Source organism: Lemur catta, chromosome 8 (assembly GCF_020740605.2).
Source record: "Lemur catta isolate mLemCat1 chromosome 8, mLemCat1.pri, whole genome shotgun sequence".
NCBI lineage: Eukaryota > Metazoa > Chordata > Mammalia > Primates > Lemuridae > Lemur > Lemur catta.
This window is the reverse complement of record NC_059135.1, coordinates 35,066,561-35,094,437: the sequence shown is the minus strand read 5'-3', so window position 1 is coordinate 35,094,437 and position 27,877 is coordinate 35,066,561. Positions and strand designations below refer to the sequence as shown.

The window sequence follows — 27,877 nt, the reverse complement described above, 5'->3', positions numbered from 1 at the left end:
AGTAGAAATTCACAGTAAATAATCCCAAATTCCTAAATATTTTCAGTGATGGTGAGGAGAGTAAATAAGTAATACTCTTTATAACCAATATTCATTTTTCCAAAAGGGTTGTCCTTTTATGAAGAGGAATTCACAGTTTAAAAACTCTCCAACTACATTTATAATCATCCATTACCAAAGAATCACTTCATGTTCTACAACTAATACAAAATAGAAAATGCCCTAAAAAGATTATATATGGGCATGTGTGTATATTTTATACACATACGTATACACACATACACATTCACATACTACAGCCCCAATCCAAATACAAATACTTTAAAGAAAACAGAATTCTTTCAATTAGAGGCTAATATGTAAAAATTGATTCTAATGATTTTAACTAACTTTCATCTAAGTGAATAATTTAAAGAATATACATAATTATATTTCAATTCCTTTTATAATTTCCTGCCTATACAAAGTTTTGAATGATTTTATATGTTTTGCTGGGATCACAAATATTTTAAAATAAAAAATAAAAGGGTCCTATATTGGATTGGGGAATGCTACAAAATGAAAAAAAAAAGAATTCTGTAAAAGCTTAATGTTATATGAATGAAAAGAGAATAAAATGAGATGGTGATTAACTAGTTGTTTTGAATTATTTTATTTGCCATTAAGTAGACTTCAAACTCATAAGTAACATGAAAAACGATGAAAGTGAGACTTAAGATAATTGCCTTAATTATTCCAATAAATTATCTCTCCAGAATCTATGCTGGGTGGTCCTCTCACTCTGCCTTGCTTCGGTCAATGAGATGTTAGCTAGTGTGACACAGCAGAGACTCAATAAACACTTGTACAATTGGGCTTGCTTGTGTGTCTCTACCATGCCATAAGAACATACCCAGGTAAGCCTGTTGGATTTTGAGGTACAAGTGGAGCAGAGTCAAATTTCTAAAGAATAGTTAAACTAGTCAACCCAACTGAGATCTGGCTGACCCAACTGAATGAGTGATCCAACAGAGTGACCGCATTGAGACCAGAAGAACCATCAGGAGCATATAGCCTAAATTACCAAACTTCAGACTAATGAACTAAGTATTGTAAAAGTCATTTTTTAATCTCTATCTTAACTTTTGGACTGATTTGTTACTCTGTCTTATTGTGTCCATAATTAACTGTTACACATACAACTATAAAGAGTCCATAAACAATACCTTCATTTCCATTAATTCTGCTGTATTTGGAGGAGTGCTAAGAGCTTTTTCAGCTATCTTCTCAAATTCTTCACATAATCTGAAACACCAGGCAAAACCAATCTTACATATTTGCAATTAAATTTCATTCTATAATATATTCCTGTATATTTTTAAATGTTCCATTGCATGAAAAACGAAGTAAGATTATAAATTATCTGTATGACATCTAATGAATTAAAAGCAAATTTGTGTACATTTACTTACACATTCAATACACGTAATGATTACCTATTATATTTCCAACTATAATATTGACAGAGCTACAGAAATGAATTATAAGTAATAGTGGTCCTCAAGCAGCTCACGATCCAGTATGGGATGCAGGACTGTAAACAATCATTTCCAACCTAGGATTTTAAGGGCTCTAACAGAGATTTGGTGAAGATGGCACAGAAGAGATGATTAACTCTACCTGGAGGGAATGGTTTGAAAGGGGTATGTGTGTTCAGAAACATCTGGTAATATGCAAATATTTCCTACTGATTTGGCTTGTGGCCAACATAAATAATGAACTTACTTTGGGGTAGGAAAAAGGAGAGTTGCAGGAGTGAAGGAAGTCCATACAAAAAAATCTTCCATAAGGTGGGCTGTAAGGTGAAGGAGAGAGGAATAGCATGGCGATGACACTGGGTTGAAGCAGGGAGTTGGAAGATGAAAGAGGGTTTTGAATATGTTCGTAAACTTCAGAGGCAGAATCAGCAGAGAAGGAGAGGTTCAAACTGAGGGACACAGAGGGGACAACTGATGGAGCCAGGTCCAGAAGCAATGGAGGCAATAGGGCTGCACTCCCAGGCACAAGGAAACTTTGAGTGGAGTGACAGACTCCTGCCCTCTGAGGATGTGAAAAGCATCATGGAGAGGTGAGTTGAGCCATGCAAGGGCAAGAAGTTAAGGTCATTCATATCTAATGGCTCCTGTAATAGTCCTGATATGTCCTCTGTACATCCAGGGAGTCTGGTGAGAAGAAGTGGCATAATGAGAAGAAAATGGAAAAAAGTAGAACTGGCCTGAGCTCAGAGGGCATTAACGGGCAGGGAAAGTATCTGTGAAATTAAAAAAAAATATTTCACCCAGCATGAAAAGCTATAGTTAGAAGACATTTTCACTATTCTTTCAGTACTTTTTGAGGAAAAGATGCTTTAAGCTGAAAAGATGACTCTGGTTCCTAGATAAGTTACCCAAGCCTGATCCCCTTCCACATGGCCTTAGTCCCCAGCCTTTCCCCTCACCTCTCTTCCCTCTCAGTGTCTGTGAAAGCAACACAAACCACTCCTAGTTCTTGAAATACACCATGCCATTTTCACACCTCACTGCTTTCTAAGTAGCATATTCTGTACCTAAAATTTTTTCACCCACACTGTTCACCTGACAGACTCCACCTCATCCTTCAAAATGAAATTCACACATCACTTCCTCTTTGCAGCCTTCCCTGATTTTCCCCTCTCCCCCAAACCCCACTCTGGGAGAAAATTGATCATGCCCTTCTCTGTCTGACCTCTGTGGCTCAGTAAAGTACTTACTACACCCTATTGTAATGTACTGGTTTCTATGTCTACTTCCCCTTCTATATTGTAACTTCCTTCAGCAGTTTTATTCATGTTTAGAGCCTAAGGGCCTAGTCTTGTGCTTAACATATGGTAGGTAAATAAAGCTTGGAAAAAAATATTTTTACTGATCTATTTTTTCTCTGCTACCATAATCATAAAATGTATTCTGATTATTTGAGTATTTTCCCCCCCACATAACTCATACCAACAAAGAGGTTCCCAGAGCAACACTAGCATCAGTTGTTGGAAGACTAGTTATGCTAGTTATACTTCTCATTTTAAATAAATAGGTATTCTGCTTGACACATTAGTATTCTATGAATTTACTTAATATGGGTTGGTTTTCCTAAAAATCTCCAGGTTACTCAACTAATGAGTTTCTATATAGGATAGCAAGTTACCATGGCCTTCCAGAGTAATTATACTGAGATCAAGTTTCAAAGTTAGGACTCATGACAACTACTGTGTAAATCCACTTTGAAAACTCACATTTGTATTGATTACACAAATCTAATCTTCTAAAGTTAGATAACATCTACTTGACTTGCGCAAGAGAAATGTAAACACATTTTAATACCACCTTAACTCAGACAATTGGGGAGGCACATCTATGGTGAAAAAAAGTAATACTACTAATAACCACATCACCAAATGACACTTAAAGCCAAGTATTATTAGAAATAAGTTTTACATAATCTTTTGGATAATTTATGACACTAATCCATTACTTCCAATGAGTAACCGTTGATTCTATTTAACATCTCCTTCCAAAAAATAGAAATATAATCAGTATCACACAAATACCTTGTATTTATTTCCTGATGATCTCTGAACATTCTGGCTATAAGTTTCCCACAAATAATATCTGCTCGTTTCACCAAAGCTCTAATTAATTCCTCACAGTGCATTTCAAACATTCCTACACGAATAGTCTGCAATGGATTAAGTTTAATAAACATGAAAATAAATAAAAATGAATAAAAGATTCCCACAATTTTGCCATTATCATAATTTTAATTTTTTTGTGTGTGTAATCTAACAAGATTGAGTTTTTTTTTTTTTTTAAGAAAATATAATGCAGGAAGGGTTCTCTGAATACTCATTTGTATTTTACAACTATCTTCTCGGTAAATATTCTTGAAGAGTTTGTTATCTTGGAACCAATTCTATTTCAGGACAATAATGGACATAAAAACCTTGGAGAATTGAATAACCATATTGCTAAATCGATGATGTAGGTTTCAAATCTTATATTTGCTCTACACAAAAAACCATACATGTTCATGGTAGAAAATTTGGAAAACATAAAAAAGGACAAAAGAAGAAAATTTTAGATTACTAGTAGCCTACTAAACAGAGGTAACCACATTTGGGTGTAATTACTGTATTTTCCAAAGGGTTTATAAACACTAAGTTAAAAGAAATTAGGTTTTTGAAATTTGGGGCAGGGGGGAATTTTATAAAGTACTTAAAAATCAGAGTTGTGGTTCTAGAGTTTCAGCTACATGAGCACAAGAATCGTGTCTGTTGTTCCTAACTCCTTATACCCAAGGCTTACCACAATGCTTGGGACATGTCATAGGCTCAATAAATATTTTTCCCATTGATAGTAACAGTCTATTTCCTCACCATAGGTTCTAAAAATATATGCTAATAAAACTGGGAAAAGGTCATTAGGCACAGATAACAGCTGTACAAAACCAGAGTCATTTACCTTTCTAGATGTGTACTGTATTTCCTCTATTAGTTTTCGGTATTTGCGAATTTCATCTATTATTTTCTCATAATGCTGATTTTCTGCAAGGAAGTCATCAACATCTTGCTCAGCTTTTCTGGTAACTAAAAAATCATACTTGTCATAGAGTCTGCAGTGCTCAGTAGGTGCCATACTCTCTCTGATAATCACGTCCTTAATCTTTTCTTTGTGAGCATCTACAATTTCCTTCAGAATTATGGGTTTCAAGGTTGTTGGTTTAGACTTACTTTCCTAAACAAAGAGAGAAAAACAATATTAGTTACTTAAAATACCTTAGTTAAAGTAACCATATCATTTATCTTTGCAAAAATGCCAGTCTTACAATATTTTCTTTTTTGGTTCACAAGGTTGTTCTGATTTTCTAATCTGTAATCTATAGAAAGATATTCAGTGTAATTATAGCAGTATTTTAAAACTTAGATTTCATACAATTTTTTGTTTTCTTTAAGGCTACCTAGTTGTATTTTGTTTTTCTATATGGATGAAAGAACAGTCACTTGAAAATATATACAAAATAAGATACAGGATATAAAAACAGTAAAATATATTTTTTTAAGTTTTATTTTATTTTTAATTGATACATAATTATACACATTTATGGGGTACAATGTGATGTTTTGATACATGTTTACATTCTGTAATGATCAAATCAGGGTAACCACTAAATTTATTGCCTCAAACATTTATCATTTCTTTGTAGTAAAAACATTCAGAATCCTCTCTTCTAGCTATTTTGAAATATATAATACGTTACCATTAACTATAGACACCCTACTGTTGAACAGAACACCTGAACTTATTTCTCCCATCTAACTGTAACTTTGTACCCATTGACCAACCTCTCCCCATCTTCCCTTCCTCCCAACCTCTGGTAACCACTATTATACTCTCTACTTCTATGAGATCAACTTTTTCAGATTCAACATAAGAATGAGATCATACAGTATTTGTCTTTCTGTGTCTGGCTTATTTCATTTAACTTAATTACCTCCAGCTACATCCAGGTTTCTGCAAATGACAAGATTCATTCTTTTTTATGGCTAAATAATATTCAATTGTGTATATATACCAAATTTTCTTTATTTTCTTCACAGACACTTAGGCTGATTCCATATTTTGGCTATTATGAACAGTTCTACAATAAATGTATGAGTGCAGATGTCTCCTCAACATACTGATTTCATTTCCTTTGGATATATACCCAGTAGTGGGATTGCTAGATCATATGGTAGTCCTATTTTTAATTTTTTGAGGAACCTCCATCCTATTTTCTATATTGGCTGTACTAACTTACATTCCCACCAACAGTTTGCAAGTGTTCCCTTTTCTCCACATCCTCGCTAACATTTGTTATCTTTTGTCTTTTTGATAATAGCTATTCTAACTAGAATAAGGTGATATCTCATTGTGGTTTTTATTTGCATTTCCCTAATGATTAATGATGTTAATTATTATTTCATATACCTGTTGGCTATTTGTACATCTTCTTTTGAGAATTTTAAATAGGATTATTTGTGGTTTTGCTATTGAGTTGTTTGCGCTCCTTATACATTCTGGATAGTAACCTCTTATCAGATGCATAGTTTGCTACTAGTAATATTTTCTCCCATTCTGTAGGTTGTCTCTTCATTCTATTATTTCCTTTGCTATGCAGAAGTTTTTTAGTTTGATATATTTCCATTTGTCAACTTTTGCTTTTGTTGCCTGTGCTTTTGAGGATTTATACATATAAAAAAATCCTTATCCAGAATAATGTCATGAAGAGTTTCCCCTGTGTTTTCTTCTAGTACTTTCATAGTTTCAATTTAAGTCTTTAATACATTTTGAGTTGATTTTTGTGTATGGTGAGAGATAGGGGTGTAGTTTCATTCTTCTACAAGTGGCTATCCAATTTTCCTAGCACTATTACTGAAGAGACTATCTTTTCCCCATTATGTGCTCTTGGCACCTCTGTCAAACATCAGTTGGTGATAGATGCATGGATTTATTTCTAGGTCTCTATTCTGTTCCATTGTTCTATGTGTTTGTTTTTATCCCAGTACCATGTTGTTTTGGTTCCTACAGCTTTGTACTATATACTGAGATGTCAGGTAGTGTGATGCCTTCAGCTTTGTTCTTTTCACTCAAGAATGCTATGGTTTTTGAGGGTCTTTTGTGGTTCCATTTTAAGATTTTTAGATTTTTAGATTGAATTTTTAGATTTAGATTTGAATTTTGATCGTTTTCTACCTCTGAGATGAATGTCATTTTTTTAAATAGGGATTACATTAAATCTGTAGATCACTTTGGGTAGTATAAACATTTTAACAATATTAATTCTTCCAATTCATGAACATGGGAAAATCCACATTTTATTTGTTCAATCATATATATGCTAGCTGTATAAGATAGTACTCACACTGTCCATTATTAAAAGAAAGTACATTAATTCAATGTCATATCATAATACTCTTTAATCACAATACTTTTTCACCTTGAGAAGAAATCTCTCTAGAACAAAGAAAGATTGTTTACTCATTAATTGACCTTTGATCTTTGATTCTGTGAACAACAACTAGAGCAGACAAAAATCCTTAGTTCTAAAATTTGCATTCTGCTATCACAATTATAATAATGGTGGGGAAGAACGGACCAGACAACAATTTTAAATAAGCAAACAAATCTTAACAGCTTGTCTCCTTTTCTTTTCAAATAAGAGGACAAGCAAATGTGCCTACGTGATTTATTATCTGAACCAAGCTATTTATTAAAAATACATATGTTCCACCTGTCATCTAGAAGGGATTTTTAACTGTAACAAACAAAAATCATTGTCTGTAGTGAATATTCTATAGCATTCAAATTGATAGCATCAAATAATTCCTTAGAGAACTGGGTAATTTTCTCAGTTACCCAGGGGGGGCATTTGCCTGCTATGCCTCCGGTAGGCATTTCAGTGAATCCTACCACCTTTATCCATAGGCTTATTAGATGTTTGGTGTCATCTTTTCTGAAAGCAGAAATTTTAAGATAAAGCACTCTATATCAAGTACTATGTATAATGTGAAATTACTGGATCTCATGTGAAGCTCATTAATATTCATTGTAGAATGTTTCTTTTTTTTTCTTTTTTCTCCCCACTCCCCTAGAATGTTTCTTAAATTTATTAACAGTCTGTCTAATTTCTAAAGCCTATAGATCTTTCGAAATAGAATCGGATACCATGACTTCAGAACTACCTTAGAAGGTTTCATCTTGATATAGATTCTAATCAGTTCCTACCATGGGTTAAGAGAAATGATATTTTGTATGAGACATCTCAGGTGTTCTAAAGCCTATCAGATTAGATCATGATACAGTGACATGCTTGGACTCACAGCACATTAGCCCCTTGTGGGTTAGCCTCCCACGAAAAAAAAAAGTGTATCTTAATTCACTTTCAGTTTCTATCAAACGTTGTGATAAGAAACAGCTATATGACTACCACTTCTGCAGGTCCTGTCAAAGATCATTGAAACTATGTTCAATTATCTTACTCAAGATACCCTATGTATCACTTGTTTCCAAACCTGACTGATTGCCAGAATCATCTAGGGATACTTTACCAGCACTAATTTTTGAGTACTGACTCTATTGTTGTGAATCTGTATCTCTGTGGGCAAGAGGTGGTAGCAGTGGTCATCCCTGGAATTTGTTTTTTTCCCCATATTTATTTCAATGGATTTAGGGAGTACAAGTGTTTTTTGTTACATGGATGGATTGCGGAATGCTGAAGTCAGGGCTTTTAGTGTACCTGTCACCAGAATAGTGTACATTATACCTGATAGGTACTTTTTTTTATCCCTCGTACCCCTTCCAACCTCTCCTCTTCTTAGTTTCCAATGTCCATTACACCATTTTATGACCATATGTACCCACCATTTAGCTCCCACTTATAAGTGAGAACATGTGGAATTTGTATTTTTAAAATGTCACTAGGAGATGCTGACACATAGGTTTAGAACTTTTACCCATGCCTAATGCCCCCTGTAAGGCCTATCTCTCAAAATTTAATGCCAGTGTTAAAAGAAAAACTTAAGATAAATTAAATTTAACAGAGTTTAATTGACCAAAGAATGATTCAAGAATAGGGCAGTCCACAAACAAGAATAGGTTTAGAGTGACTCTAGCACTGTCGTGTGGTCAGAGAGGATTTATAGACAGAAAAAGAAAAATGATGTGCAGAAAACACAATTGAGGTACAGAAATAGCTGGATTGGTTATAGCTCAATATTTGCCTTATTTGAACATGGTTTGAACAGTTGGTCTCCTGTGAGTGGTTGAAATAGGTGGGCTGTGGTTGACTAAGACTCAGTTATTTGTTATAAGAGTAGGTTAGATCACATTTAGTTAGGTTATAGTTCACTATGTACAAAGAAACCTTTAGGCCGAACTTACAATATGTAAGGAGGCATCTTTAGGCTAAACTTAACACCAGAAAAAATATCACTCTTCACTTGAGAAGTCTAAATTAACTGTTTTAATTACAATTAAAATTTCCCATATTTTTATCTTTACTTTAGAAACCAGGAAGCTTGGGGCCATATTTTATAACCATAAAGTCACAGCAGCTGTATTCATTTGGATGATTATAATAGTTACTTTTCTCTACTTAGAACTTTATCTATTAATTCATATTTTATTAACTTGTTATATTTGTCTGTTTCATAAGTGACCTCAAATCATTCTTGAAAAAAGGCAGGCTATAAATAGAAAAGAATGCAAAAGATAAATTGGAACTACACAAAGGACAAAGTAAATAGTAAGTTTCTCAAGAGACTTCTCTTCATGGTAATATGAGGAATAGACATTTAGAAAACAACTACCTACTTCAAAACACATGAACATGCTGGAAAAAATGCTAAATTTATCTTTTATAATGTGTAGTGAAGGAAGCAAAAAATAAGAGAAAGCGTAAGGGGCCAAAATGAGAGAATTCATGAACTGAGAGAGGTTATTTTATACAGAAGTAAACAGCTGTCCTGGGGACTCTGCTGATCCCTGGTGGTCTAAGCTTTGCTTTAATGAGTCTCCAGTAAGGTGGTTGTTTGGGGTTGGAGGCATGGTGGCCGCTCAGGAAGAAAGCCTCAAACCTGAGCAATGTAGGAAGTCATAATTGACATCCCACATAAATTCAAGAATACTGAAAGGTGACACAATGTCAAAGTGAGGGTTCTGAAGAAACAAAACTGTAGAATGTTGAAAGGTGACAGAACCTTTGAATAGGGAAAACAAAGTAAGGGAAATGTCCTGTTTTTGCTTTGTTTCTCAGTGGGGAAAAAAAGATAGTTCCCTTAAGAATTTGTAACCACAAGCTTATTCTCATACAGTATTCTCAACACTGCAAATGTTGTCTGTGAAATCATTAAGCAAGAATTAAGCTTAAAATGGTCCTTGGTCTCAGAGGCACCTCTCAAAAGAATATGCAAATTCCAAAGGAACCAACTTAAACTAAGGCCTCAAAAACTTTCCTGCATAAACTTCTTACAGGTATAAGCATAATAAAGGAAAGTACCCAGAGAAATAAACCACCAGGACCAAGAGTCAACAAACAGCAGAATCAGATCAGCAAAGACCACAGATATTGGAATTGTTGGATACAGAATGTTAAAAATATTTTATGTGTGTAAAGATAAGTACAAGGTTAATGAATACATGACTAAGTACACAAGACTAAAAATGACCAGGCCTATTTGAAAAATAACTTAATGGAATTTCTGGACAATAGAAATAAAATAATAAAAAATTAGAAGCCCAATGAAAAAGACAATGTCCTATATATGGATAATTTCACAATTATAATGTTAAGTGAAAGAAGCAAATTACAGATTACTTATAAGATGACTCGACTTATACAAAGACATGGAAAAACTAAACAGAAATTATTTAGGAATATTCAGACATGTAGTAACTCTACTTTAAAAAATTATGAATAATACTCCAAAATGCAGGATAATGATTCTTTTGCTAAAGGGTGGAAGAACAGGGATGTGAACAGGAAGGAGCAATGGGGGAGAGCTTAAAGGTATTGGTAATATTCTATTACTCAAGATGAGCTGCACTTGTATGTTTATTGCAGCACTATTCACAATAGCAAAGACAGGGAATCAACCTAAATGTCCATCAACAGATGAAGGGACACAGAATATGTGGTGTATATACACAATGGAATACTATTCAGCCATAAAAAGAATAAAATCACGTCTTTTACAGCAACATGGATAAAACTGGAAGCCATTATTCTTCAGTGAAATAAGGCAGACACAGAAAGACAAATATTGCATGTTCTCACTTATAAGTGGGTGCTAAAAATGTGTACACATGGATATAGAAAGTGGATTTATAGACAACTGAGACTTGGAAGGGTGATGGAATGGGAGGGGAGTGGATAATGAGAAACTACTTAATGAGTACAATGTACATTATCTGGGTGATGGATACCCTAAAGCCCTGACTTGACCACTATGCAATCTATACATGTAATAAAATTATGTTTGCATTCCATAAATTACACATAAAAAAGTATGGGCTGTAGCTACACAGGTGTTAACTTTGTTACTATTTAAAACTTTATACACTAATCTCCTGTACTGTTTTGTATATATATGAAATATTTGTAAATTATTTGAAAAATAGAAAAAGAATAATAAAGCTACTGATTGACTTACAAACTTGACTTATTAAGTTATGGAATTTTCAGATATGCTCATTTCATATATCAGACTGCAATAACTACTAGATCTATGAGTTGAAAGTACAAAGGCAGGAGCTTACTATTTATGGAAAAAGGTGTATGAGGAGAGTAATGAATTAGAGGACACTTTTACAGAGCTGGAAGAGTATAATAGAGGTCTACATGATGGTATGAGTGCTACAGAAAATGTTATGAAAGCTACAGCAAACATTCATGGACTGCTTCAAATCCGATCACAACTTCAATTCCTTCCCCTCAGAAAGTTTTCAGCTAATGCAAATTGAAGACTAGACTAGGAAAGTAGATACCTATATTTTAAGAGAAGGTAATGGGAAATGGTATTTTTTTTTTAGCAAAACTTTCTTGTAAGCCAATGTTACTAGGTCATTTATATCCTGTGAAGCAGAAGATACCTGTCTATACCTTTCATAAGTTACTTGAAGTGAATATCATTACGCAAATTCAAGCAATCAGATTATCTTTACTTACCCACTTGGAATACAATTTTGTTTCAACTCTTGGCACAAAACTGACAGCTTTAATCATGACGTCATAAACATTTAGAAAGATATCTATGTAGTCATTAAAGTCAGGTTCAAACTTAATGGTGTCATTATCAAGAATCAGCCTCATGATGAAACCTGGATGTTCAAAAGCTCTAACAGAATCCTGCAAAAAAATAAAAAATTTTACATACATAAAAATATATATAATTTCATATATAGATATAGATATGAATTGTGATAGACTAAGCAGTGCACCAGTCCCAATTACAATAGAATACATGGGAACCCATGCATTGTCTAACGCCCTGAGACAGCTAAGCCATGGGGGAGCTCTACTAAAAAGAGCAAGAGTGATTCCAAGGTAGACTTGCTGGTATCCAATATCCATTGGGCCTACAGGTCAACTACAGGGTCAAGGTCCCAGAAAAACAAGGGTGTGTATAGCAGCAGGGTTCTACAATCATGCAAGAAAGAGCCCATGGAGAGATTCCGTTTCAAAGGCACTGCTCACACTGTAATAAGACCTCATTCCAGAGACAGAAAAGCCTACTCACAGTAACTTTCCCCAGCCATCATGACCCAAACTTTCCAATTATGTGAATTTTCATTTATTTTCACTAATCCTCACCTAAGGTGATAATCATATATTCTAAATATGCAGGTTGACCCTAACATTTTTAACACATAAGTGTAATAGGTCTAAAGATGTACTTTCTGCTCTCTCATTAATAAAGATATTTTATCATTTTCCTCTCTGAAAGAATTGAAAATAAATAAATAAGTAAATTAGTAAATGCACATTGGTGTAACGGAACTATACTTACTGGGGGTTGTGCAATTAAGTCTGTGAAATCCTGCATGGAGACTAAAGCAAGGTTCTGCAGCTGTAAATTCATAAGTGTAGCAGCACAGTTGAAAAAAGATTCCAATTTGGCACTGCTGTCACCAGTTGGCAATTGCTTTTTTTTATTACCTTGGTAATAAATATTCTGCACTTCTGGAAACCACCTTGAAAGAACAAAAGACTTTTAAAAGTCAATACTTTCAGTGAATTACTCCATTTACATTAAGCATTAACAGTAATTTCTGGACATCCAAAGGTCTTCGTAGAGAGGTACATTGCAAAATGACATTATCCACTCTCTGAAATATAAGTGCTAGAATATTTCACTTCTGGGAAAAGACATTTTTAATCTTAGCCAATAGAAAATGACTCAGCAAGGTGATGCTGTGAGAAAGATGTAAATCTAACTCTTGGAACTATGATTCCTGCACTTTTTGAAGAAATATGAGAACTAGCTTTATTGGATATTATGAGATACTCCTCTCCACTCTCTTAAATGTTCTCCAGGGAATGTATTCATTTGTGCTAAAACACAAATAACTGATTAAACCAAGGAGAGCTTGTACCATGTTCAACCCATTTGGTATTTAATGCTGTTTTGTTTCACAATGACTTGAAAATATGATATAAATCAATAAAATCTTATATTTTATTTTCCCATTTCCCTTAATGTGGTATCCTGAAAGAGTGTCTGGTCTAAAACAAAGTTTCAAATAAGTACATATCCTTGTAACAAAATAATAATAGTGAAATTTTATATATAGGTACATCATGATAAGCGAAGTTTTCAACTTACAAAACTACTACCCAACACTACAGAAATAAACAATATTGATATCTTCTTTTATAAGAGATAATGGATTTTTAAAATAAAGAGTCAATATCATTTCAGGAGTTGCTTGAATGTTCCAAGAGAGAAAATCTAAATTTTAAATATATTTAGTCAACCCTTCCACAAAGTATGTGTTGAGTGTCTACTACCTACTAAGAATAGTGTCACACAAGATATTAAAAAATGGCATCATCCTTTCTCTCATAATTATTAAGCAATATGTCATAGCAGGAAAAAACTGAAGTTAAAGGATAGAGATAGGGAAGGGAAAAGAGGAGATGTGTATATTCACACCTAATGGGTGCACTGCACACTGGGGGATGGACACACTTGAAGCTCTGACTTGGGTGGGGCAAAACATTTGTACTCCCATAATACACTGAAATAAACACACACACACACAAAAAAGGATACAAATATAATTTTCCATTTAAGTAATGGAGAAGGGTTTCATAATGAAGATGGTAATTTCACAATAGCCAAGATATGGAATCAACCTAAGTGCCTATCATTGGGTGAAGGGAAAAGGAAAATGTGGCATATATACATAATAGAATATTATTCAGCCATAAAAATGAATGTGATTTGCAACAACATGGACGGAACTGGAGGACAACATATTGAGTGAAATAAGCTAGGGATAGAAAAACAAATATTACATGTTGTCATTCATATGAGGAAGCTAAAAAAAATGACATCATAGAGGTAATCAGTAGAATGGTGGTTACCAGATGTTGGGAAGAGTGGGAGTCAGGGGGATGAAGAGAGATTGGTTAATGTTCTAGTGTTTGATAGCACAGTAAGGCCAACTAGAATTTATAGTATATTTCAAGATAGTTAGAAGAAAATATTTGGAATGTTCCCAATACAAAGAAATGATAAAATGTTTAAGGTGATTGCTATTCCAATTACCTTGATTTGATCACTACACATTGTATATGCATGCATCAAAATATCCCATAAATACATATACCCCATAAATATTTACAACTATTATATATCGATTTAAAAATTTGGTATGCAGGGCCCAGGGCTCAGAAAACAAAATCTTGAGACAGATGAAATCATGAAATTGTCAAGAGAGTATAAAGAGAGAAAACAAAGGTATGAGGAGCCCCACTCTTAGGGGATAGTAAGAAAAAATAGAGCCAGAAAAAGGGATATCAAAGAAATAGAGAAGCACAGGGCACAGAAAAACAGGTTTCCAGAAGCCTGAGTGATAAATCACGCTAACTGCTGAGTAGAAGTGGAAGATGAGATCTAAGAAAAGACATTTGGGTTTGGGTTAGATATCACAATTAATCATTTACTAATTGTTTCTCCACTATGAGCTGATGTTTTGCCTTTTAGTCATCATAAACACATTCTGACTAACGAAAGTATGGTCAGAGAGTTCGTTTCTTAGAATCAATCAGGAAGCATCAAGAAGAGATACAGCTAATCAATCTATATTTCTTAGCAAAAACTATTCAATAAAAGTTTGTACTCTACTTTGTACTTGACATGCATTTTATTAAAAAGTTTATAGTGCTAATGTATTCCTAGCGTGTAACCCAGAAGTTGTAGATCATGATAACTTAGTTGTACTCTGTCCTTAAGATGTCATTTTCTTCTCTGTAATTAATTACAGGGTTTCATTCTTCACCTCTACTCCATTTTTATGTTAACAAAATACTAATATGAAATAAAAGGTTAAAGTTTTTTCAAGTAGTATCAGATAAATAATTTAGTTCTAATATATTGGAGAAGAAAAAAAAGATAAAGGAAATATTTAATCTTAAATAATCAAGATACATTTCCAAGTAACTTTTATGCCAGAAGCTTAATGGCCTCTGTTATCTTAAATTTGATCAAATTTTAATGTCCTGTTTATAATAACTTAATGACTTGTGATAGAGACAATTTTCCTATATTGTTTCAGAGTATACTTCTGGCACCTACATCATGAATTATTATATGTGGCTATTCCATTCTGAAGAGCCAATCCAAGGAGATGTTTAATTGTCATTTGTTAAGTCTAACTTCCAATGAGATTGCAAATTCATTTAAACAATATACTTTCTCCACCTAATCATTCTTTAAACTCTTCTGCATGCCCCAACCAAACACAAATGAAAGGAGGCACAGCACCTTGCATATATTAATAGATGTCAAATATATATCTGGTGAATGACTAGTTGATGATTTTTCCTGCATGGTATCCAACACTCCTCTCAAGGCAGAGGCAGAAACTAGACATTTAGAAAAAAGTAACCATTCATCATGATCACTTTAGTTTGTGTACAATCTATGCTTTGTAAACATTATAGACCAAGGCAATTCAACACATTATATTTAACTCTCATATAGAAATGATTAAAATCTTATTAAAATGGGATTTTCTAAAAGCAGTTAAAATGTAGTACCCCACCATCACATTTTTAAACTTATGTTTTCCTACATGAAACTTCAAAACTTTACACTTTAAGTAGAGTCTCTTTGGCAGATTCCATGTGTCTCATGACAATGGTCTGAAAAGCTGACAGCTCTAATGCATCTTGGCGATTGTGAAATTCTTCAATATCAATTAAACGTAATTTTCTGCAAAAGATAAAATTGAACAGTAATTTAAGAATGAGGTTTGTTTGGTATTTAATATTTTTGCTAATTTGTTCCTTCTCAAACATATCATATTCCTAAGTTTTATCATTAAAAGTTGTGTTCCATAAAACTAAATATTCTAATGAACACTTGTTATTTTTTGTCTTTTTCTTAATGGCCATTCAGACTGGGGTAAGATGGTATCTCATTGTTGTTCTGATTTGCATTTCTCTGATGATTAGTGATGTTGAGTATTTTTTCACATACCTGTTGGCCATTTGTAGGTCTTCTTTTGAGAAATATCTATGTGAAAAGTTAAAAAATTTGAACACATTAGGTAGAGGGTGAAAAAATAGATAACAGAAACCGGGAAGGGTAAGTTGGGGGGAGAAGGGTGAAGAGAAGTGGGTTAAAGGTTATAAACATACAGTAAGATAAAAGGAATAAACTCAATGTTTGACAGCAGAATAGGATGACTAAAATTAACAAAAATGTATTGTACTTAGGTGATGGGCACCCTGAATACCCTGACTTGATCACTATGTATTATTTATATACATGTAACAAAATTTCTCAGGTACCCCATAAATTTTCACAAATAAAAAACTAAATATTCAAGAACAAAAGATATTCTAATTTAAAAAATAATTTATATAATTAAATTCAATAGGAACACAATATGATATGAAACTTCACTGTGAAGTAGAAGAAGGTTGCAATAACTGGAACTTGATGGATATTTTAGACTGGTTTGTGCTTTCAAACTATAACAATTTGAACAAGAAAAGAGGTGGGGGCTCTATGCTTACAGGATCCACTGCTCTGAAAACAAAAATTGTACCCTCTCTGAAAAGAAAGCAGCCCCAAATATCAGGGAGCCATGGGGTGGAGGAGTCTTACATCTAATTAAGACCCAGTATATCAAAGTCTTTTGAACCTGTCTGATCTTTTTAAAGAATACAGGGCCCTACTCAAATCATCAGCTTTCAGTACAATCCCTCTTTTGACTACAGTGCTCTGGGTCTCTGTTATATACATGGTTTACTCATCTAAGAATTTTCTCTGGCAGATTAACTAAAAAATGAAAGAACATTAGCATTAGTCATTGTATTATTAAAAAATCACATTTAATTTTTACTTAAAGACTAATATAAAATACTGGTTAGTAAACAAAACACATTTCAAATCTATTTCTTATTTTATTTTATTGTTTTATTTAGAGATAGGTTCTTGCTCTGTCACCCAGGCTGGAGTGCAGTGGTGCAATCATAGCTCACTGTAACCTCAAACTCCTGGGCTCAAGTGATCCTACTACCTTAGCCTTCCAAGTAGCTAGGATTACAGGCACGCACCCTCATGCCCAGCTGATTTTTTGTTTTTTATAGAGAAAGGGTCTCAGTATGTTGCCCGGGCTGGTCTTGAACTCCTGGCCTCAAGCAATCCTTCCACCTCAGGCTCCCAAAGTGCTGGGATTACAGGAATGAGCCACCATTTCTGGCCAAATCCATTTCTTTATCTTCTTTCACAAGCTAAAATTCATCTTTTAAGTTGTAATGCATGTAATGTACATGACATTGGTAATACATTAGGCACAAAGTAGATACAATCATTGCTACAGAACCTTTCACAATGTGTTATTCTGGACAGTGAGCAGGGTAACGTTTTAAATAAAATACTTTTAAATAAAATAAAATGTTTTATATAAAATACAGATGCATGTGGTGTGAAGCAGCACTGAATAAGAAATAGTTGCCAGGGCAGGAACTCTAGAATTACCTTTGCCACTGAGCCACCAGACCAATTGTCTTTAGTTCCTTAGTGTTTGATTTGAGATAAAATTCTAGGCACAGGCCACCATCTTTGATGTTTTGAGAATTGGGTTAGAGATGAAAGGCAACATTCACCATTTGCTTTATATACTTCTACATTGTTTATTTAAAGCCATGTTTGAATGTATACATTAAAATTATAATTAATGTTTTACTTTGCAGTTAAAATGGTAAAAGAATAATTAAGCTTTGATAAAATAACTTTCAATTCTCTTTTAAAAACCTCAGTAAAGTCAGAAATACTCACTTAAAATTACTGTGCCACAAATCTAGCACAGCCAGCATTGTGGGGTTCATTGCATTCAAGTGATCCCTCATATAACTGCTTGCAGCTAAAAAAGATTTCCTCCAAGGTTTTGGCAGAATTTCCATCCTGAAAAAAAAGAGAAAATATTTAGTTATCTTCTTTAAAAATTAAAAGAAAGTATTTCTATAGTAAATGTACTTTTTAAGTAATAATGATTTAATTTTAATAAAAATGTGAGTATTCATGGTAACAACAAAATATGCAATGTGTTAAAATATATAAAGATCATACTCTTTATGGTTTAGTCTCATTTCATTATAATAAATAATGATTATGAAATTAGATTTGCTTTTTTTTTTTTTTTTTTTTGAGACAGAGTCTCAGTCTGTTGCCCGGGCTAGAGTGAGTGCCGTGGCATCAGCCTAGCTCACAGCAACCTCAAACTCCTAGGCTCAAGTGATCCTTCTGCCTCAGCCTCCCGAGTAGCTGGGACTACAGGCATGCGCCACCATGCCCGGCTAATTTTTTTCTATATATATTTTTAGTTGGACAGATTATTTCTATTTTTTAGTAGAGATGGGGTCTCACTATTGCTCAGGCTGGTCTCGAACTCCTGACCTCGAGCGATCCACCTGCCTCGGCCTCCCAGACCAGAGTGCTAGGATTACAGGCGTGAGCCACTGCACCTGGCTTTTTTTTTTTTTTTTTTTTTTTTTTTTTTTTTTTTTGAGACAGAGTGTCACTTTGTTGCCCTGGCTAGAGTGAGTGCTGTGGCATCAGCCTAGCTCACAGCAACCTCAAACTCCTGGGCTTAAGCAATCCTACTGCCTCAGCCTCCCGAGTAGCTGAGACTACAGGCATGCGCCACCATGCCCGGCTAATTTTTTCTATATATATTTTTAGTTGTCGAGATAATTTCTTTCTATTTTTAGTAGAGACGAGGTCTCGCTCAGGCTGGTCTCAAACTCCTGACCTCAAGCGATCCACCTGCCTCGGCCTCCCAGAGGGCTAGAATTATAGGCGTGAGCCACCGCACCCGGCCTGCAATGCTTTTTGATAGCATTTTACCCATGGTAGAAATTCAAAATTGGAGTCAATCCTTTCAAATCCTGCCACTGTTTTACCAACTAACTTCATATAATATTCTAAATCAGTAGTCCCCAACCTTTTTGGCACCAGGGACTGGTTTCATGGAAGACCATTTTTCTGAGGGTGGGGAGGAGTGGGGAAGTGGAGCCCAGATGAAGCTTTGCTTGCTCACCTCCTGCTGTGCAGCCTCCACCCACCCCATTCCTAAGTTTCATGGAAGAGAATTTTCCCACAGACAGTGTGGGGCGGGGGGACAGTGGAACTCTGTGGCCCAGTCACTATCTGCAGCCTGGAGGTTGGGGACCGCACTTCTAAATACTTTGTTGTCATTTCAACAATGTTAACAGAATCTTCACCAGGAGTAGGTTCCATCTCAAGAAACTACTTTCTTTGTTCACTCATAAGCAACTCCTCATTTGTTCAAGTTTTATCATGAGATGGCAACAATTCATTCACATCTTCAGACTCCACTTGTAATTCTTGTTCTCTTGCTATTTCCACCAAATCTACAGTGACTTTTCCGCGCAAAGTCTTAAAGCTCGCGAAGTCATCCATGAGGGTTGGAATAAACTTCTTCCAAACTCCTGCTCATCTTGATATTTTGACCTCCTCCCATGATCATGAATGTTCTTAGTGGCATCTAGAATGGTGAATCCTTTCCAAAACATTTTCAATTTACTTTGCCCAGATCCATCAGAGGAATCACATTATCTATTGTAGCTATAGTCTTATAAAATGTATTTCTTAAATAATAAGACTCGAAAGTCAAAATTACTCTTTGATCCATGGGGGGGGCTGAAGAGATGTTTGTGTTAGCAGGCATAAAAACAACATCAATCTGCTTGTACATCTCCATCAGAACTCTTGGGTGTCCAGGTACATTGCCAATAAACAGTAGTATTTTGAAAGGAATCTTTTTTTCTAAGCAGTAGGTCTCAAAAACGGGCTTAAAACTTTCAGTAAACTATGCTATAAACAGATGTGCTGTCATCCATGCTTTGTTTTTCCATTTATAGAGTACAGAGTAGATTTAGCAAAATTCTTAAAGGCCCTAGGATTTTTGAAATGGTAAATGGGCATTGGCTTCAACTTAAAGTCATCAGCTGCATTTCCCTTATCAAGAGAATCAGCCTGATGTTTTTAGCTATGAAACCTGACATTGACTTTTCCTCTCTAGCTATGAAAGTCCTAGATGGCATCTTCTTCCAATATAAAGCTGTTTCATCTACACTGCAAATCTATTGTTTAGTGTAGCCACCTTCAACACTGATCTTACCTAGATCTTCTGGATAACCTGCTGTGGTTTATAAATCAGCACTTGCTGCTTCACCTTTATGGAAAAAGCTTATTTCCTTCAACTGCATGAATCAACTTCTGCTAGCTTCAAACTTTTCTTCTGAAGCTTCCTCATCTCTGTCAGCCTTCAAAGAATAGAGAATGCTATAACCTTGCTCTGGATTAGGCTTTGGCTTAAGAGAATGTTGTGGCTGGGCTGATCTTGCATCCTGACCACTAAAACTTTCTCCCTATCAGCAGTAAGGCTGTTTTGCTTTCTTATCATTTGTGGGTTCACTGCAGTAGCATGTTTAATTTATTTCAAGAACTTTTCCTTTGCATTCACAACTTGTCTAACTGTTTGGCTCAAGACGCCTAGCTTTTGGCCTATCTGGGCATTCAACGTGCCTTCCTCACTAAGCTTAATCATTTCTAGCTTTTGATTTAAAATGAGAGACATGCAATTCTTCCTTTCACTTGAACACTTAGAGGCGATTGTAAGGTTACTAATTTGCCTATTTTCAATATTGTTGTGTCTCAGGGAATAGGGATGCCTGAGGAGAGGGAAAGAAATAGGGGAACAGCCAGTTGGTAAAGGAGCCAGAACACACACATTTACTGATCAAGTTTGCTGTCTTATATGGGTGCGGTTTGTGGTGCCCAAAACAATTATAATAGCAACATCAAAAGTGCTACTATTATATTAATAATATGGTGATCGCCATAATAGATATAATAATGAAAATGTTTGAAATGTTGCAAGAATTACCAAAATGTGACACACAGACACGAAGTGAGCACATGCTGTTGAAAAAATGGTGCCAGTAGACTTGCTTGATCAGAGTTGCCTTCAATTTCTAAAAAATGGAACACCTGTGAAGTGCAATAAAGCAATGAAGTACGCCTGTATTTGAAATATATACATACAGATATATTCATATGTTTATATAAAAATTATAAACATATATATGAGAAAATATAATTAGTACATAACTATAAACATAGAAATGGTCACATAATCAATATCCTCAGAGAAACCTGATCACTTACTCAGCACGATGGGGTAGAAGTTCATCTGTCTTTTTATCATCTTCTTTTTCCCTAGGATCTTTTAAAACAAAATCAACTAAAAGAAAATGGAAAAGTTCTAATAAATAAATTTATATTAATTATAGCATATTTTCAAGTAATTACAAAACTCTATTAAAATTAATTATCAATTATGTAAATTATGTTAAAGTTGTTTAATAATGAGCAATGTATGCATTTAAGAATAGAAGAAAATTTTAAGATTTATGAAAAAATCTATCATGTCTGTGTCTTTGAAAATATATGTTCCCTTTCTTAACAATGTGTCCCTCTTCTTTCATTTGAAAAAGATAATTGCTTCTAATGTTACATTTTCCTTTATAGGTAATCCACCAAAAATGTTCTTGTTGAACTGAATGTCAACAATACAAAGTGGTAGTAGTTTTCTTTCACTGAGGAAAGGCATGTACAGTTGGCCCTCTGTATCCACACATTCTCCATCTGCAGATTCAACTAACCATGGATGGAAAATATTTAGAAAAAAAAAATAAAAAATAACAAAGAAAAAATAATAAAATAAATAAAAACAACAGAATATAACAACTATTTACATAGCATGTACATTGTATTCAGTAGTATAAGTAATCTAGAGATGATTTAAAGCAGATGAGAAGATGTGTGTATCTCTGGGAGATGGCGGCGGGTGGGTAGCTCTGGAATCAATTCTTGCAGACACCAAGCAATTGTGCTGGTTTGTTCTCTTTTAAATTGCATAAAGTGGAAAACAAAACACCACCACTAATAAGTGGGAGCTAATAGATGGGTACCCACGGGCACAAAATGATATAAGGGTCATGAGAAACCAAAAAGTGGAGAGGGCAGGAGGGTGGGTATGGGATAAAAATTTACCTATTGGGTACAATGAACATTATTCTGGTGATGGGCACACCAAAAGCCCTGACTTAAGCATTATACATATTCATGTAATAAAAACACTTGTACTCGCTTAATTAATATTTTGAAATTGAAAAGAATACAAATTTGAGCAGTGGTAATAATAATATTAACAGCAACACTAAAAAAATAAAAGCATAAACAATCTTGTTATAAAATCAGTACGGTAAGCTACCTCTGCTTCTGTCTTCTGTGGTCTTTATTCACAATTAATTCTAATTTTCCCACCTGTCTTTCGAGATGCTCTTTCTAAAATGAAACGATGTTATTATATAACTCCCTTACTTAAAATCCTTCAGTGACTCTCCTTTACCTTCAAATGCTCTAAAAAGGCATATAAGCCCTTCAGATTCTTCCCCTCCCCAAAATGCACCCTAAGCTTTGGCCATCAGAGCTGTTTGCAAGCTCAGAAGAGTCTTTCCTGCATGTCTGCCATCATTTATGCCATTAGGCCAAGCACGTTCCCTAGTATACTGTTCCTTATCCTTCAAGACTCAGTTCCGGCGCCTCCAGAGTCCTTCCTAACTAGTCAGAGATGACCTCTCCTCTCTTACAGTGTGTCTCCTGTCTCCCTCCTCATTGCACTTACTACTTTGCTTTATAATTTACCTCCCTTATTATACCATGAGCTCTTTGAGGGAAGGGATTTGGCTCTTTATTTTCTATTACCAGGATGCGCAATATGAGTCATAAGTTCAATGAATGTCCTCCTCCCAGCAGGTCCCAGAGCACTCCAGAGTACTGTGATATCTTCAAATTTAAACACAGCATCCATTATGCCAGGTTTACTATCACAACCAATTGGAGAACCTTTTTACAAAAGCTTACAAGTTTCAAGCCCCTGCCTCCAGGGATTTTAATTCAGGCGGGGCCAGAAATCAGTATTTTTAAAATGATTCTGATGATTAGTCAACCTAGGATCTATTGGTCTGTACCATGGGTCAACAAACTTTTTATACGAAGGATCAGACTGTAACTGTTTTCGACTTTGTGAGCCACAAAGGCTGTCACTGCTACTCAGCTCAGCTCTTGCAGCTCGAGAGCAGCCATAGACAATGTGCAAATGAGTGAGTACGGCTGTGTTCCAATAAAACATTATTTACAAAAACAGGCAGTGGGCATTTGTCTGTGAGCTATAGTTTGCCAACCTCTGGTCCACAGCAACAATTCTATAACACATCACATTCTAATTTATGACATTAGTAATATTAATGCTCATTATTAATGTTTAAACTTTTAGGTAATTATTCAAATATGTATATCCTCTCTCTCACGCCTGCACCAAAAGATCCTTAAAGGAAAAGAGCATCTCAAAGGGAGAGACTATCTCCTAAGTGCCTAATGCCTTGCATAAATTAGACACTCAGTAAATATTCTGAGGGGCTGAAATTGATGTTTTATGATTTTTTTCAGTGCTATCCTCTGTTGAAGGGATATATCCCTACAAATAGAAAGACAGTTTTTAATTTTTTGTAGTATTTCATTAGTGAAATTTGCCTAAGATCTTAAATAATGTAACAGCAGTGCAAGAAACAGTATAATTAATATAATAAGCAGTTTCAAGTATGGGTATTAACTTTTAGTACAAAAAATTTATTTTTAATGAGACATATATTCAAATTAGAAAGCAAAGAGTAATACCAATTTACCTATGGATTTCTTTACACTAAGAAGATAATCTTCTCTCATTTCATCAGATAATACACTTATGCTGTCAGTGAGGACTTTCAGATGTTGTGGAACTAAATTCAATACATGTTCTAGCCAAGAATCTTCCATTGGGGCTACATGGTCCGTATCAATTCCATGGTGAATATAATAGTAATACCTCTACCAAAAGGAGATAAGTAAATTGTAAATGGGTTTAGTACTCTACCAAAAGAAATATGTTTATCAAAAACAAAACTACTAAGCAAAATTCAAGTTTTAGGAGAACAAAGTATTTATAAATCATAAAAAAGTATTTTGTGCAATTCATGTAGGCATTATTTGGGATCTCAAATTTTAAAAATATATATTTCATGAAAATTAAAGCTCTTCTCTAAGTTCATAACTATACAGGAAAATATCAAGTTACATTATCAAATGTATAATGTACTTAACAGATTCCATGCTGAATTAAGAGTTTACTGTTTTATAAATTTTTAAAATGTAGTATGTTAAAATACTTTTTGTTCTTTGATAATCAGAGGGAGATCTTAAAAGCTGTAAGCAAATCAGTATCTTTATATATCCCAGAAATATTATAAAACAGGATTTAGGAAATTTCCAATTGGCCTATCAATATTCCATACTATAATTTTATAACTGCTATTATGTTAATATGCATGCAGAAAATAATCATTTTACAACAAGGTATTTTTCTATAATAATAGACATTTAACTTCAATATATTTCCATAAGTTTTTATATGTCACTTCTTAGAAATAAATTTAAACATCAAAATACTTTCAAATTAACATTGTTAAAGTCTTTGATATTTATATTTTTAAAATTTTTTATGTACTTGAAATACTGAAGAATTACTACTTCTAAAATAAGTTAATATGCTTTGTAAAATGTACATTATATAATTAAGATACTTTCTCATAATGAGGCTAGCTTTAACATGGGAAACAGACAGATTTGAGATTCTTTAATTGTGGTCTTATGTGGACAGGGGAGAGTGATTTCCTCCATTAAACCAAAAGAACAATTTTACATAACTCCGTATTTACTACTATGTCCACAGTTTCACAGAAGGGGAGCATAGAGTAATTTCAAAACTATCTTCAAGTATTTCCTTTATTTTCAATTAAACTGACAGAAGAAATAACTTATTACCAAGATGTCTTTCTCTATTGCAGAAGTGGTCGGTTTTGGAAATGCACTTTCATCAGTGATATCTGAGTCTAAACCAGCATCTTGTTGCCTGAGAAAATTATAAACACACTATTCAAAAACATATAAAGGGCAGTTAGAACTTAAAACAATGGATATAAAAACATCAGTATTGTTTTCTATTAAATCATAAGAAAAAATGAATTATTGAACATTTTATAAATAAGATACATATTTGTTTGGTGTAATATTCTTCCCAAAATATTATCTCATAGACAATTATATTGGAAGTGATTTGCAAGACCTAATTCAGAGGCCATACCCTTCTTGATGGCCTTTACTCATTCTTCCTTATGACTCAAAAACCAAGCTTTCTCTTCTTTGAACTTGTAAAGGAGTGTTCTTGCATTATTCCTAAAATATGTGTGATTATCTAATAAAATCAGTTTTAAAAAGATCACTGATAGAAAGTACTCTACATGCAGCTTTGTAGAAGACACAGACACATTCTTCAAAAGGCCACTTCTCAGATTTCTGGAGACATACAAGTTAGCAACAAGTGACATGGAAACTCTTAAGTTCCTATGTATTCATTATTGAGTATGTGTACATATAATACTAGAATATTTGTAACTATAAATCAATTCAAAATCCATGCCAGTCTGAGCCACATTTTGTGACTTGTTCTGGGACTACACTGTGCAGGAAGGCATAGTTCACATCTTCAGAAAAAATAAGTTGTCTGGGATAGCTTTAACGTCTTTATCATTGACTGTATTATGCTCTGGATCCCAGCTTCATCTGGGATGGATATAGGTCAGTGATACTATAGAATAAAATTCTCCTTCCCACTAATTGTCCAGTGAGGAGAGACTGGAGGTTTATCGAATATCTGTCTGAGTTACCATACCAAGGTAGGTACTCAGAATAGATCTTCTAACTTAATTTGTCTTTTATAAATTCAAGAATCCAACGTGTTGTAAACTTTACACTTATTCTTTTCAATGATATGGTCCAGAGAAAACAGTCAAGACTTTGGGTGGTGTCTCAGTTTAATGCAACACACAGTAGGTACTCAAAAAATATTTATTAAGTGAGGCAATGTGAGTATGGAAAAAGGCCTATCTTCCCATTGATTTGAGTGTTGATTTTAGACTATTTGTGTGATCCGAGAGCGCTTAAGCCAAGAAAGCAATCTAAGTGGACCAAGCTGGTAACATTCTAATAGCACCTGGCAAAAGAAAACTCAAAACCACTCTAGACAGGGTGCACATTCTCAGTCCAGCTGCACAGCATTCCCACAAATACCCTTCTTGCCATTTGTAAGCACTCAGTACACACTGTTCTCCCTTCAAGATGACCACCCAGCTAGTAAAGTGCCACACGGGGACAGTAGAACAGGGCTCTGTGGGTGAGTTACTTAACACAATGGGTCATGAAACTCCATTTGTCCCACAAATGGTATACACCCTGAAAGTCATAATGAAATGAAACTACCACAAAGCTGTGTGGAAACAAGACAAAGAGGAACTAGTGACTTGCATCTGCCTTGCCCTCCATGACGCATTCTAAAACTCAGCCCAGGCAAACCCAGGCCCTATGCACACTGCTAACCATTTCATCTCAATTCCCTTTCTACACAAGGAGACTCACACAGCAGAGAAGTCACTACATCACCTGAGCAGAAAAGATGAGGGGAAAAAAACTGCCCAAATCTTCCACCAGCCACCTTGGCTATAACCAGGACTCACAGAAATTCTACTTGCTCAGGCAACATCAAGTATTAACATTGGTACCTTTACAACTCATCATATTTAAAAGTGGGACATACTTAATAAACTCAATCTCTTTCATTCTTTGTACTCTGGCCTCATTCCAACAAGCCTTTGAACCATCCTTAGAGATGCATAGAATTCTTAAATTCTTAGATAAAATGGTCCCAGGGGCTCTAGCAAGTGTAACACAGATGGGTTAGCTTATGGAACTTACATAATGACATTAACAAGAGTACTTCTAAAGTTTTCTCGTTCTTTATGTGGAGATTTGCCCTTTGATTTGGAAGTAGATGGTCCAGCAGAAGTATCATCAACTTGGTCCTGAAATTTTCCTTTTTTCCCAAAGTGCTCCATGTATTCAGCTTGAATTTAAAAAAAAAGTCACAAATAATTCATCTAAAAAGTAAGCTAAAACATCTAAGTGCTTAGAATAAAATGCTAAATCACCTTTCAAAAAAATAGGTTCTCAAGTAATGCTAACTATAATTCATTTCTTTTTACTATCAGGAAGTTAAACTACTCTTGTTTTGTGTCATGATAAATAGAAACCTCTGAGTATTTCAAGAATATTCAATTAATTCATTTTATATTTTGATTAATATGCTAACAAAATTTTTAATTACTAATATATTTACAAAGAACCCTTTAAAAATGAACAAGATTAAATTATGACAAAAATAGAATATAAAACTATTTGAGAAAATTTAAAGAACCATGTTTTAAAAAGCTAATATTAAATGTAATCAATCTGATAAGCACTATATTTAATAAGTCAAAATATAAAAACATTAAAATGACTAACTTGGAAGTAACATTTGCCATTTATTAAAATCCC

The 27,877-nt window shown here is 34.3% G+C and overlaps 1 protein-coding gene across 1 annotated transcript in view; it reads right to left on the bottom strand.

Annotated features, from left to right (window-relative positions):
- DNAH7 (dynein axonemal heavy chain 7) overlaps window positions 1-27,877 on the bottom strand; it is a 224,176-nt gene that overhangs the window by 179,925 nt on the left and 16,374 nt on the right. The window contains exons 5-15 of the mRNA XM_045558982.1: window positions 27,257-27,404; window positions 25,271-25,358; window positions 24,097-24,277; window positions 21,515-21,590; window positions 18,101-18,226; window positions 15,905-16,024; window positions 12,593-12,776; window positions 11,752-11,931; window positions 4,509-4,781; window positions 3,599-3,726; window positions 1,206-1,284 (exon numbers count right to left, since the gene is read on the bottom strand). Of these exons, the coding sequence (XP_045414938.1) occupies window positions 1,206-1,284; window positions 3,599-3,726; window positions 4,509-4,781; window positions 11,752-11,931; window positions 12,593-12,776; window positions 15,905-16,024; window positions 18,101-18,226; window positions 21,515-21,590; window positions 24,097-24,277; window positions 25,271-25,358; window positions 27,257-27,404 (1,583 nt within the window). The remainder of the gene's footprint in view (window positions 1-1,205; window positions 1,285-3,598; window positions 3,727-4,508; window positions 4,782-11,751; window positions 11,932-12,592; window positions 12,777-15,904; window positions 16,025-18,100; window positions 18,227-21,514; window positions 21,591-24,096; window positions 24,278-25,270; window positions 25,359-27,256; window positions 27,405-27,877) is intronic.